General features: G+C 41.1%; 1 protein-coding gene across 9 annotated transcripts in view; it reads left to right on the top strand.

Moving 5' to 3' along the window:
* The window catches only part of LRMDA (leucine rich melanocyte differentiation associated), a 1,649,176-nt gene that overhangs the window by 1,413,380 nt on the left and 221,712 nt on the right, over window positions 1-14,084 (top strand). For 8 of the 9 annotated variants that reach the window (XM_033942049.1, XM_033942047.1, XM_033942055.1 and 5 more), the window contains one exon: window positions 12,571-12,655. The exons of the other annotated variant lie outside the window; for it this stretch is intronic. In XM_033942049.1, coding sequence (XP_033797940.1) covers window positions 12,571-12,655 — 85 coding nt within the window. The remainder of the gene's footprint in view (window positions 1-12,570; window positions 12,656-14,084) is intronic. 9 annotated transcript variants of the gene reach the window in all.

The raw sequence follows: 14,084 nt of genomic DNA, 5'->3' as shown, positions 1-14,084 counted from the left end.
CTATACTTTTTTTTTATAAGTAAATTACATTCATATACATATACATATAATCCAAGGAATTGTTAGTCAATTGACTTCAGCGTTGCAACCAAACTTCTTAGCTGTTCTAGATCTCCTTGTTTTGTGAACTGTTTGTCCTACTTACAACCAGTGCAGTATTAAATCTAGGCCTCTCGTACTTGTTCCCTATTGGGGCAATTCTGTAGTCACCTTTTAAGCACCCCAGTGCTACACAGTGAGACCCAGATTCTGTATAGGCGTCCTATACAGAATCTGGCCTATGCCTGCCCAAAATAAACCTGATTCTGTAACTTGACGTCCATGTTACAGATCCTGGTTACAGAACCAGGTTACTGTAGACTTGGCCAAAGGATCTCCCTGCCACGATAAGTATAGCAGCCACCAGCCCCTCCCCCCACCCAAATGATTGAGCAGGAGGTAGCCTAACCCATCCTGCTCGAAGACCCCCCCCGATGAAGATCGTGGCAGGAGGGAGCCCAACCCCTCCTGCCCGAAGACCCAAGACCCCCCCTCCCCATGAAGATCGAGGCAGGAGGAAGCAAAATGCTGGCCTACATTGTAAGTAGATGCGGCCGCTATATTTATCGCGGCTAGGAATCTCCCTGCTGCGATACATATAGCGGCCATGACTGTGGGCGTTGGCCCCCCCCATACAATCGAGGCAGGAGGGAGCCTAACCCCTCCTGCTCGAAGACCCCCGTGCGGCAGACCACCACCCCCTGCTAGCCCCCCACCACACTAACTTGAAAAGTTGGCCGGCAGGACAGGTCTTCCTACCGTCCGATCAGCAGGCCCGCCTCCATAAAAAAAAAGTGGGCCCACCCCTTTCCGCCCATCCCACAGGAGGTTAAGGCCTGATTGACCCAGGTGCCTAAGGCCCTGCCCATAGGAGGGGCCGTAGGTGCCTGGGACAATCAGGCCTTAGCCTCCTGTGGGATGGGCGGAAAGGGGTGAGCCCACCTCATTTTGACGGAAGCGGACCTGACGACCGGATGGCAGGAAGACCTGTCCAGCCAGCCAACTTTTCAAGGTTAGTGGGGGGGTTGAGTAGGGGGTAGTGGTCTGTCATACGTGGGGGGTCTTCAGGCAGGAGGGGTTGGGCTCCCTCATGCCTCGATTGTTCATGGGGGGCTGGCAGCCGCAGTCATGGCCGCTATACGTATCATGGCAGGGAGATCCCTTACCATGATAAATATAGCGGCCGCGTCTACTTACAATGTAGGCCAGCATTTTGCTGGCCTACATTGTACGCGTCTCTTACTGGCCTAGGGAGATGCATAGGGCTGCCTAGGTTCGCTTAAGGCTACCGCCTAGCCTTAGGTGAGCTTAGGTGGGCTTGCAGGCCTCCCTAGGCTCCCAGAGGCACCTTCAATATAGGCGGCCTGCCTGGGGAACATTTTTTTTTAAATGTGCTTCCCGATTGGCTGATTAGACAGCTGTAGGACGCCTACAGCTGCCTACAATCGGGACACACTTTGCAGAATCTGGGCCTGAGAGCCTATCCTTAGCTGCATCTGGGCACTGGGATTCTGTTATAGAATACTAGTGTAACCCATCTTTGGTGTGCCTTACATTTGTTTGCCCACAGCACACCAGCTATAGACTTTGCTTAACTATGGTTGCATAAATGTGCTACGGACACATATAACAGCAACTATAAATGTAATTGACAGCACTGCCTATGCCCCTCATGTGATTTGCTCATGAAAACACTCCCTTGCATTTACATATGTCCTTAATAACACTTGGTTGTTTTGCTGCCACTTATTGTGTAAGTATTCTGTATATTTCACGATTAAGACATTAGTTAACACCATTATTTAAATGCAGAAATGGTAGTTAGGGTACACATTGCCAAAATATTTAAGAAGTGAATCTGTAAGCAGATAAATATAACGCAGCTTCTGTGCTGCCCCATGGATATTAAGATGCATGAACACAAGACTTTGCTGGATAAAAAAAAATTCATTTCGGTTAAAAGTTAAACTACTGCCATGCAGCAGGGAAATTTTAAGAAATTTCAGGTTATTTGGGAGCCATTAACAAGATACTGTAAAGATTGAAATTACTGCATAGAATAAATATTATTTTTTTCCCTTTTGTTCATGTACGTCCAGGGTGGGGTGGGAATATTTGATGATTTTTTTTGCTTATGAATAATTATTGGGTATAAGGGAGGGGGATATTTGATTCGAGTTAGAATTTGATGATATATTAAGTGATGCTAAAAGTATAAATGATTGTATTATATGTTACACTTATTGTGAGTTTTAAAAATAAATAAAGATTAACCCCCCCAAAAAAAGTTAAACTACTGCTTTGCAGGGTGTTTCTTAGAGTTGTTCAGTTTTTTTCATTATATTCCAGGGTGCATTTTGCTTCTTACTCTTGTGGAAGAAACGGACGTTTTGCCAGCACGTTCTGTGTTACCATTAAAGGAGCCATGTTTTATCCTCACTAATGTTATTAATCAAGATACACCGCACTATCTTTAAAAATGAGATCATTTTGATAAATCATGCATGACATAAAATGACTTTATTCCTTTTAAGTGCAATTTAGACTGTACATTTTTTTCCCCACTGATGATTCATGGGTGAAACATGGATAAAGTTCGCTCATACATTTACACCTTATCTACAGCAATAATTCAAAACGGTTTCTCGATTGAAATGTAGGGTCTGATTTACCAGTCTGAATGCCAGCTCATTATTTCTGCATTCAGTCATCCAGATAATAATGGCTGTGCATTAGTCACTATTCACTAAAGTTGGAGCTGGCAAGGTGCCCAAAATAGCAATTAGTTTAAATCAAGTCTTAATGAATGAGGTTGCACTAATGCTCATTTACATTTTATATCTAGTTATGGCTATAAAATAATCATGTTGTGTTGTTTGGGGGGAAAAAAAAAAAAGAACAAACTGGCATTTACCGTAAGCAAGGGGTGTTATTTTTCTTTTAAAGTAAATTCCAGATTCCAGGTTGCTTCAAACTTAATATCCACCGTTCAGTATACAGTAATACAGTATGTTTGCACATAAAAGAAAATGAAATCATTAATAGTCTGTAGAATATGTAGGTTGATGAGCTGGAAAAGTTATGAGTTAACCTTGCATCCCCTCATAAAACTGGCATCACACCAGTCATCACAATGACTAGTGTGATTCTACCAAAGAGCTCTCAGATCCAATATTAATATTGTTGTCTGTTCTCTTTGCTTGTGTAACAACTGTGTCTGCTATTTCTACTACAGACCAATAACTCTGACTTCTGCATTTATGATGGCTGTAATGACATTCTTGTACAGAGTGTTCAGAATCTTTCAAAGTATACTTTAGATAAATTATACATTCATGGTTCAATTTTCCCAGATTAGGGACTTTGAACACTTTCTTCTATTATTGCATTGGTAAATAAAATAAATCATGACCAGTTTGAAGGCCATTTATAGACTCTGCATTTAACTCCTAACTCCTACTCACTTGTAAACAGTGGTGTAGTGAAGGAGAGGGGGTCGGACCACCCTAAGATACCGTCTTGGTGGGGGTTCTGGCATCTCTCTTCCTCTCCAGCCCCCTGCTCCCCCGCTGTGCGTGCACCTTTACTCCCCTCCCCCCCACCGTACCTCTAGCTCTTCACTGTTGCCCGTGCTGACCTTGGCACTCCCTTCTGACGTTACTTTTGGGTCCCGTGACTAGGAAGTAATGTCAGAGAGAAAGCTTATACCGGTACTGGCAGCAAGTTGCAGATGCTGCTTGAACTGGGGAAACTAAAGAGGTATGGGGAAGGGAAGGGGCAGGGGGCATGCTTGTGGCAGGGGCCAGAGAAGAGGGTGAGGGGGGGTGCCACTGCCCGAATACCTCCCACCCTCCATACACCAGTGCTTGTAAAGAACCCATGTCTGTTTTAATCATTCATACTGTAAGCAATTCCCCATCCCTCATTTGTCCTGTTTGTGTTTCAATTAGATTGTAAGCTCTGTCGAGCAGGAACTGTCTCTTCCATGTTTAATCTATAGCAGCGCTATAGAAATGATAAGTCATAGTAGTAGGAAATCAAATTCCTTATATATGGGATTTTGGATTCCTCTCCTTTAATTTAACATTTAGAAACATAGAAACATGATGGCAGATAAAGACCAAATGGCCCATCCAGTCTGCCTATCTACAGCATTCACTAGCTCCTCCTCTCCCAAAGAGACCCAACCTACCTGCCCCATGCTTTCTTGAATTTAGACACAATCTTTGGTTTCTGCTTTCCTCATCTTCTTGTCACTCACTTCCTTTCATCCACTGTCAACCCTTGCTCTGCCCCTACTATATGGCATCTTCTCTCCTTCTATTCCCCTTCCTGAAACTTTATGCCTCCCCCTCCCATCTCTCCCTTCATTCCCATTGGTCTGGGAATCTTCTTCCCTTCCTTCCTCCAATGGTCTGCATATCTCTCCTCTCCTCTTTTTCCCTCTCCCACACCTCCATAGTTTGGCATTTCATTCTCTCCTCTCCCTTCACCCTACTTCCATCAGCATCTGCCCCCTTTCTTTCCCTCCAACCCAATTCCATGCAGTATCCTTCCCCCTTATGTCTGTCTCCCCTTTCCCTGCACACCAATTCCATCAGCATCTGCCCCTTCCTCTCCCTCCACCACCCTTCCATACCACCCTGACCCCCCTTTCTCACCTTCCACCACCCTTCCATACCACCCTGACCTCCTTTCTCATCCTTCACCACCCTTCCACCTTGATGCCCTTTCTCTCCCTCCACCACCCTGGCCCTCTTTCTCTCCCTTTACCACCCTTCCATACCACCCTGACCCCCTTTTTCTCCTTCCACCACCCTGCAATGCTCCTTTCTCTCTTCATCCAAATCAGCAAGGACCCGCGATGACTGCTTCTGCCGCCTCTGCTCTGGAAGAGGTAAGTGACGTCGGAGGGGGTGGGCCGGCAAACGCAGGGAGTTGTGGCAAGGACCTACGATGACTGCGGCTGCCGGTCCACCCCCCTCTGATGTCACTTACCTCTTCCGGAGCAGAGGCGGTAGAAGCAGGCATCATGGGACCTTCCTGCACTTCAGCATGGCTGCCGACTCTGCTCCAGAGTAAGTACTGCAGCCGCAGAGGTGCCGTTTTGGACAGCACGGGAGTTTCTGGACCCGGCCGGCTGTGCACCCCCCTGGGACTGGCACCCGGGGCAGTCCGCACCCCCTGCCCCACTCTTGGTACGCTACTGCCCATAGTACAGAATTTCTCTCCTTCCTATGCCTTTGTTCCTGGTTTCATCCTCCAACATTAATCTATTCAACAGGAACCATCCTTTCATTTCCTGGCTTCTCAAGAGAAAGCAAATGGCTTTCTGGGATTTTCTCATTTGGCACTTCTATATGTGCCATTTTTTGTATTTTCCTTTCTACTTTTCTCCTTGAGTCGTTCTAGCATATTCCTTGCCTATACTCAGACTTGCCTGCCATTATGAGATTGTCTCCTTTTTTAGTGCCTCCATACAAGTTGCTATTCTTACCTTTTTACCCTTTCCTCTTTTGGAGGACGGGTTATACAATTATTACTCTTTACTTTCTTCCCTTGCTCCGCCTGCTCGAATAGGACAATGTACAGTATATGCTCTTTGAGCTGCGACCTTCCTATTGGCATTTTCTTTAGAGGGCAACACTTCCACCATCCCATTTCATAAGATAGGCATTCCCACATGTGAGAATATGTTGCCTACTTGTCCTGGGATAAAGCACAGTTGCTTACCATAGCAGGTGTTATCCGGGGCAGTAGGCAGATATTCTCACATCCCACCCACCTCCCCTGATTGGCTTCTTCACTTGGGCATAGAACTGACGAACTCGTGAGCCGGCATTGGGCAGGAAGGCATTCGAGCATACTCAAGCATGCACGTATACATTTTGGCATGGTAACTGCAAAACCTTACCACAGCTTAGCAAATAGTTTCAATAAGTGGTAAAATGCCTCTTCACTAACAGTAGAATATGTGTTTCTAGATAAAGCTTAATAAAGTTGCATGTGCAGAAAAATAAAGATTTCTATGATACGAATCTGAGTTGAATAAGTTGAATTGTCTTTAATATCCATGTAAAATGTTCTTCAACTAGCCTGACATGAGTTAGATTTATATTGACCTGATTAATTGTCTCAATTTATTTACTCTGTTACTGCAAATCGGTTAGAGGATCAAGTGAATGGGATATTTAACCTAGCGCTCTTTAAATTAGACATCAGGGATATCAGAAGTGATTTCATCATTTGAAGCACAAGATAAGGGTGGAAGAAAGATCATTAAAATTATTGAAAATAGTTGTAGAGATAGACTTATAATTGCACCTGAAATTGAAGTGGATGGAGAGTTATTGAATTATAATGGGAAGTACTATTGTCGCCAAGTGGAATGAATAAATATGCAGAAACGTGTGGTAAACCTTTTCATACAGTTAGCCCACATTCTCTGTTATTGTAAAGAATAGAATGTCTGTTTTCTCATCTAGCTTGGTTATAGGATGGCACATGTAAATAGAAATTGAATCATTGTCAAATGATTACCAGTGAGGTTAAATACCTATATATTGAGGCTAATGATGATTGTATTATTGTTTGACTATGACAGATTAGCTATTAATATGCAAATCTGCATTGAAATACAATTATGAATGTTAAGTCATTCTTCGGTTTTTCAAAAAATTAAGTACTGCATACAAATTGGCTCAAAGTATCTAAGCAAATCAACATGAACAATGATATGACGTATCCTCAGGTGATCTATACCCTCTGCTTGTCCATGGTGTGTACTTCTGTTTTATTGTTTCTGTAATTTTAAGAGTTTGACTTGACACCTCTTTGGGTTTATTTTTCTGGACATGACAATAATCACCACTGCTGCAGAGAGCATTGAGGCATCTTTATGACAGAATATGGACACTTCCTTTACTTTTAACATTTCATTCAATCATTCATAACTTTGCACAATACATTTGAAACAGGTTTTTAAATATTTCAGAAAGACAGTTTTTTCATGGTTGTAAACAATGGTTCTATGACACTTATCTTATTGTTTATAAAGTGATGTGTTGTTCTTAATCCTCCCTTCCCTCTCTCTCCTCTAGTTCTCCCACCCGTCCAAATTATGTCCTTGTCTTGGCCACATTCCCCCTACTCTTATTTTAATTTTTATTCTTTTTAAGTAATTTTAAATATTTTTTTTTTTAATTATTCCTATTATTGTAAACCAACCAGATACCTGTGATGGCCGGTATATCAAGCTATGAATAAACTTGAAACTTGAATATGTTCAGTAAAAAAATTCTGCTTCACATAAATAGATTGTGTATGGATCAGGATTTAAATAGTGCCTGAGGCACGCCTTGTTGAAAATATGGCTTTAAGGGAGTGTTAGGAATAAATTTTCAGAGTTGTTTGTAAAGATGCATTTGAATCCTTTTTTTTTTTTTTTGCAAATTTCACTATATCTTGGCTAGATATGGTTAAAAGTCATAACAACTAATATTGTTTTTTGTGTTCTCAGTGCTTATACAAATCACGTACCCCCTCCTTTACAAAGCTGCGATAGCGCTTTAAGCATCGGCCACAGTGGTAACAGCTCAGACGCTCATAGGAATTAATTTTATGAGTGTTGGAGCTGTTACTACGGTGGCTGGCACTAAAAGCACTAGCGCAGCTCTGTAAAGGAAGGGAATAACTTAGAATTTAAAGTACTATAAATGTATAAATTCTATAAATGTAATTCTATATGCATCAAATATGTACACAGAATACTAGTAAATACATACTGTACATTTTTATTTATTTATCTTATCTATCAGCTTTTACTCTGCTTAAAACTAAGCAGCTTACAAAGCATAAACAAATTCAATAGCACAAGCAAAAAACAAACATAACACAAATCACGTAAATGCCAAAATGGGGCATTCTGTATATATATACATATCTTTGATAGGACTGGACAACAAAGTTTTTGCTTCTTCAACATTTTCAGGTGTATCTTACAGATTTTTGGCTGCTAATCACAAAAAACATGTTTAAAATTACGTATCACGTACCATTTAAACAAAAAAAGTACATTTTTACAATTTCTTGTTAGACTTTCAGTCTAAGAACATAAGAATTGCCGCTGCTGGGTCAGACCAGTGGTCCATCATGCCCAACAGTCTGCTCGCACGGCGGCCCTTAAGTCAAAGACCAGTGCCCTAACTGAGTCTAGCCTTACCTGCGTACATTCTAGTTCAGCAGGAACTTGTCTAACTTTATCTTGAATTCCTGGAGGGTGTTTTCCCCTATAACAGCCTCCGGAAGAGCGTTCCAGTTTTCTACCACTCTCTGGGTGAAGAACTTCCTTACGTTTATACGGAATCTATCCCCTTTTAACTATGATATAGGCCTATTGCTCATGTTATACCTTGTTGGATATAGTGTGGGCATGTCCAGGCGTACATGTAGGACAGGTTGCATAACGTCCATTGAAATGAAGCAGTCTGGGCATGCCTGGGCATGTTTGTACATGGGTTAGATGGATGTTGCCTGAAAAGGCTATATAAAAGCAGTTTGTAAGAATTTGGTTCCAGGACAGAAAAATGTGGTACATGAACCACTTGTTGACCCAACAAAGATATTTTTGCTTCTTCTTCACATAAAACTTGGACTGATAAAAAAAAAATTCATAAAAGTGATGAACAAGGAAGGCAAAGATTTTCATTATCCAAGACAGATGTTTTCAAGAATAACTGATACCACGATTAAGGAAAGCATTTTTGTCGGTCCACAAATCAGACATGTCATCAATGATGAGAGATATGAAGATCTGTTAGTCGGGCCAGAGAAAATTGCCTGGAAGGCATTCAAGGATGTCGTCAATAATTTTCTTGTCAGTTACAGAGCACCAAACTATATTCAACTGTTGACAAACGTCTTAGAACATACAAAACCATGAAGTGCACCATGTCACTGACGATGTCTTACCTCATCTTACCTCAATTTTAGAAAATCAATAAAAACGAATTTGTTTAACCGATTGTAAACTATGAATCTAGTGTATCATTCCTCCCAATCTGTACCTTATTTTCGATGACTTTGCATTGTAACTTCTTCGACATTGTATTATAACTACTTCAATGACTTTGCATTGTAACTACTTCGCTGTTTGTCCAACGCCTCTTGTTGTAAACCGCCTCGAACTATCATGGCTATGGCGGTATATAAAAAATAAAATTATTATTATTACTTTCTACATTCACACTTGGACTTCTTCCCCGCAAATCTTAGTGCAGTCAACAACAAACATGGTGAAAGGTTTCACCAGGACATTGCCACTATGGAAAAAAGATATCAGGGCAACGTCAATGCTAGCTAACTATTTTTGGACAGTGCAACGAGATTCACCGGACACTGAGTACAAACGAAAATCAGCATTAAACCATGTTATAGTTAATTAAAGATACCATCGTGTTTCTCAAAATTCCTACATGACACTGTCGTGGGAAATCACATTTGTTTTATTTTGAAGGGGTCCCTCATAATCACCAGTTTGTTTTAAGGAAGCAAAACCATTGGAAAAATTTGTTGTCCGGTAGCTTTCAGGTGGGCATTGACAGTATGGGTGGAGCGTGAGTAAGGCCTGCACTTAAGCTTGTAGAAAACTGTAAGTTAAATGCATAGCCCTAGAATCTAAGCGTGAGTGCTTATACCAACTCTATGGCTGGTGTAAACACTCGGTACCCAATACTGCTAGTATTTTATAAAACAAAGTAGGCGCCTACATTCCTTAGGCTCCACAAAGATGCCCCTTTATAAAAATGCCCCTTTATCTGTGTCTTTTGTTTTGTTTGACTTTATTAGGCATATTCAGGCATTATAATCTGGATAAGTGCCGCTTTGCTGTACAATCTAGTTTTATAGCAATGATGGAGATTATAAATTGCCCAAGGGACAACAATTCTATTATTCCGTGACTGTCTTTGGCAGAATTAATTCAAATCCACTTAGTTCCTAAGTTTTGCATCAATTCTCAAAGGAAAGAACAGACATATTTTTCCTTTGAAAATTGTCCTAAGAAAAGTACTCACAGAGATCTCTCTCCCCCATGTTGAATAATTTGTATAGTTTTGAAAATGCAGAACTATATATATTGTTGCCTCCTCTACCTAACCCTACAATTGAGAATGCTTCTATATACTGATGGAAAAATAGGTATGTTATTCTATAGCACATATACTTTAGGCACATGCAGTCAATTTTCAAAGAAGCTCTTCTATTGAGGTAAATAGATATTTACCCAGGTAAATGACTTTGGAAAATTGCCCACCTTATCATACAAATAAACTGCTAATAGTTCTTTAATAAGCAGAATAGGCAGTATCAGTTAATCAACCATGTAATATTATAGAGAGGGAATGTATTATACTACTGCGATAATCATACTGTCCTATATATTGGCCTACAGCATGCCCAGAAAGTACAGTTCCACAATGAAATCAGGCCAAGTCATTATTGCATCATAGTGATAGAAAAACATTGAAGATACCCTTTCGTAAACATGGTGTCCTCTAAGGTCCAGATTCTGTAAATGGCTCCCAGATTTGGGCAACCCCCCCCCCCAAGACAAGCACTGAGTGGTGCACAGTTCTTTAAACAACACTCTTAAGTTGGACGCCATTTATAGAATAGTGTATGGTGCCCAAATCTGCGGCCAACTGTAGGTGTGAGGATTTATGCCAACTGAAGCCTGGTGTAGGCGCAGATCCTCTGAAATTTGTAATAATATGCTCATCTTTAGTGAACACCCCTGACCCTCCCATGGCCATGCCTCCTTTTCAGTTACACGTTAAAAGATTTACGCATGCATCTTTATATAATGGCACTTAGCACGAAGCGTACACAAATGCAGATTGTTGCCAATCAATACCAATAATTGTTAGCACCCAATTACTGACACTAATTAAATCATTATTCAAACTGTGCATGCACACTGGGCACATGCCCAAATTTGTGTGCACAGTTTTGAGCACATATGTAGAATCTGAGAGTAAATGGCCAAATAGAAGGTAATTGTCACACAAAGTAAAAAGTGATAATAGTCATAATACACACCACTTTCAAGTTGCAATAAATAATTACCAAAACATAATTATAGCTAGCAACATAGGGCTCCTTTTAAAAGGCGCGCTAGCGGTTTAATGTGCATAATAGCACACGCTAAACCGCCGGATGTGCTAGCCGCTACCGCCTCCTTTTAAGCAGGCGGTAGTTTTTGGCCAGTGCGGGGGTTAGCGCGTGATAAAAAGTCACGCGCGTTAACTCCGCTAGCGTGCTTTTGTAAAAGGAACCCATAATATTAAAATTAAACATGGATGGAAAAAAAAACCCTCAGCAAGGTCCAGGTTTAAGTTCAGTGAACTCAAAGTCTTATCATCAACATGACATAAATCTTCCATAGAGGACCTGTGTTTGCAATGGTGGACTGTATGTATTGTGACTTTGTATTTTCTTAAACATGACCATAAAAAATCATTAAATATAAGTAGCCTACAAATGGTAAGGCAGACAAACACACAAACCCAATAGTTATTTATTTACTTAAAACATTTGTAATCTATCAGTTTCAAGTTTGTTTTTGATGTTCAAGAGGAGGCGGTAGCGGCTAGCGCGGCTGGTGGTTTAGTGCACAGTATTATGTGCTTTAAACCACTACCACGCCTTTGTAAAAGGAGCCCAAAAATGACAATCTCATATAATACAGAACGAAATGCTATTCCAGTTTTATCTACCTAGAGCTATCACATTTTTTTGCCAAAGCCATATACGACCAGCCTGCAGTCTGTATACAGGGGTAGTGTCCCAACATTAATAGAGTGAAAATGTTTATCTAAATCATAACACTTTCTAACCAACCATATCATTTCTACAAACTCATTTTTATCAGGTTTTAATCATTTTATAGCTGCTCACATTTTATTGCTGTATTGTCATTCTAGCGCAAACAAGAGGATGACCCTTGATACTCCACAGAAATGAAAACCTAAGAAAAACAACAACGCTGTGGAGAAGATGATGTTCAAGATGCAGGCTATTAAAAGTACAGTCCACATGAGACATGCCTAGGACCCAAATCATTGGAGACTTTGGACCCAAAACTTTTGAGGATTTCTCAACCACGCAGTGTTTCACCCAGAGTCGTTTTTAGCCTTTGATCCACGAATCTTTGTATCAGGACCTTTAGAGACCCCTGAGGAAGACAGTTTTGTTGAAACACGGACCGTGTTGGGTCCAAAGTCTCCAATGATTTGTGTCCTAGCCATTTCTCATGTGGATTATTGGACTGTACTTTTAATAAAGCCTGCATCTTGAACATCATCTTCTCCACAGCGTTTTTGTTTTCGTATTGTCATTCTGACAGCAAGATAAGATCTTTTTCATGGTGGTCCAGTTTTGAGGTCTTTTCCCATAGCCACAGAATGAGAAAAAAAAAAACCTTGGTGAATCAGGCCAGTAGTAATGTTCATATCAATTCTTTACACCTTGTAGGAATCCAGTGTCTCTGGTGCTATCTCTTCTGAGATGCTGTACACACCATTGCCTTCAGGATCTCAGGATCTCACAAGTCACAAAGGTAGGAATGCAATTTTTTTTATTTTCTATTACTACATGAATTAAACTTAAATTAAAGTTGTCTTTGTTTGCTTTGCTGCACCAGCACTTTGTCCTTTCTGGGAAAAAAATGTAACGTGTTCTGCACCTAGGGGAAAAATCTTTACTGAATTTTTGTATTGTACATTTCGACAGCTGAGGAAACTGAGGTAGTCAATTCTAATTCATATCAGACAGGATGCTGCAATGGCATGCTGTCATGTCTTTTGTTTCATTCCATTTAATGTACACTAAGAGGAATATATATTAAGGTGAATTACGGTGATAACTTTTATTATTTCCCTCTTAACAGGTGTTAAGCTGGCATTATTTTTCATGGCCGGAAGCATCAGGCTACAAAGCTGCAGCCCAATGCTCTCAGCCACTACTTAAAGAAGCTTAGTACCAATGTCCACCAAATCAAGAAGACCATCTCCAAATATCCCCCCTCCCCCCCGCCTGAGGACACTCCAAATAATATCCCCCTTCAGAAGATCCCCCTCCCAAAGACTCTCATGATTAATTTTCTTCCCATCCTGAAGATCCTCTTCTTTTTTCTAACCTGCCTCCCCCCTCCCTAGGCTTACCTTGCAAAGTCCTCAGAGTCTAGTTTGAATGGGGCAGAAGTAAACCCCAATCACTTTTGCCCCTTTCAGTACATGGTTCAAAATGGTGCCAGTGACCCTTGGTGGTATTTTCATGGGACTACCTTGTATGGCAGTATGAATAATGCTGCTTGAGATCAGTTAATATCTGATGAAACCCCTCTGTAATCAAATCTACAAAGACCCTGCAATCAAAACTCCCTCATCCCCTCCTCAAGACCCGCCAATGAAACTCTCTTGCCTGAAAGACCTCTTCCTTTTGCTACCCCCCTCCCACACACACACACACACACACAAGTGTCATACTTTGCAAAATTCCTTAGGTGTAGTACAGCTAGGGCAGGATTGATTCCCAGTTGTTCCTGCCCCTGCCAGCCCAGGGTTCAAAATTGTGCTGTCAACCACTAGCAGTAATTTTGAAGTACTGCCTTATATGATAGCCTCACCCATAGCTGTATTACTGCAAGACTACTGCTTGGGGTTCCTGCCACTGTTTTGAACCTGGTACCTACATTATAAGAATTGCTATACTGGGACAGACCGAAAGTCCATCAAGCCCAGTATCCTGTTTCCAACAGTGGCCAACCCAGGTCTCAAGTACATAGCTAGATCCCAAGTAGTAAAACAGATTTTATTCTGCTTATCCTAGGAATAAGCAATGGATATTCCGAAGCCATCTCAATAATGGCCTATGGACTTTTCTTTATGGAAATTATCCAAGCCTTTTTTAAACCTTGCCAACCTAACTGATTTCACCACATTGCATACCAAAAATTGTATTCACACATACATACATACATAGACTAA

The sequence above is a fragment of the Geotrypetes seraphini genome, chromosome 4 (genome assembly GCF_902459505.1).
Source record: "Geotrypetes seraphini chromosome 4, aGeoSer1.1, whole genome shotgun sequence".
Taxonomy (NCBI): Eukaryota; Metazoa; Chordata; class Amphibia; order Gymnophiona; family Dermophiidae; genus Geotrypetes; species Geotrypetes seraphini.
The sequence above is the reverse complement of the archived record's forward strand: the minus strand, read 5'-3'. Positions and strand labels throughout refer to the sequence as shown.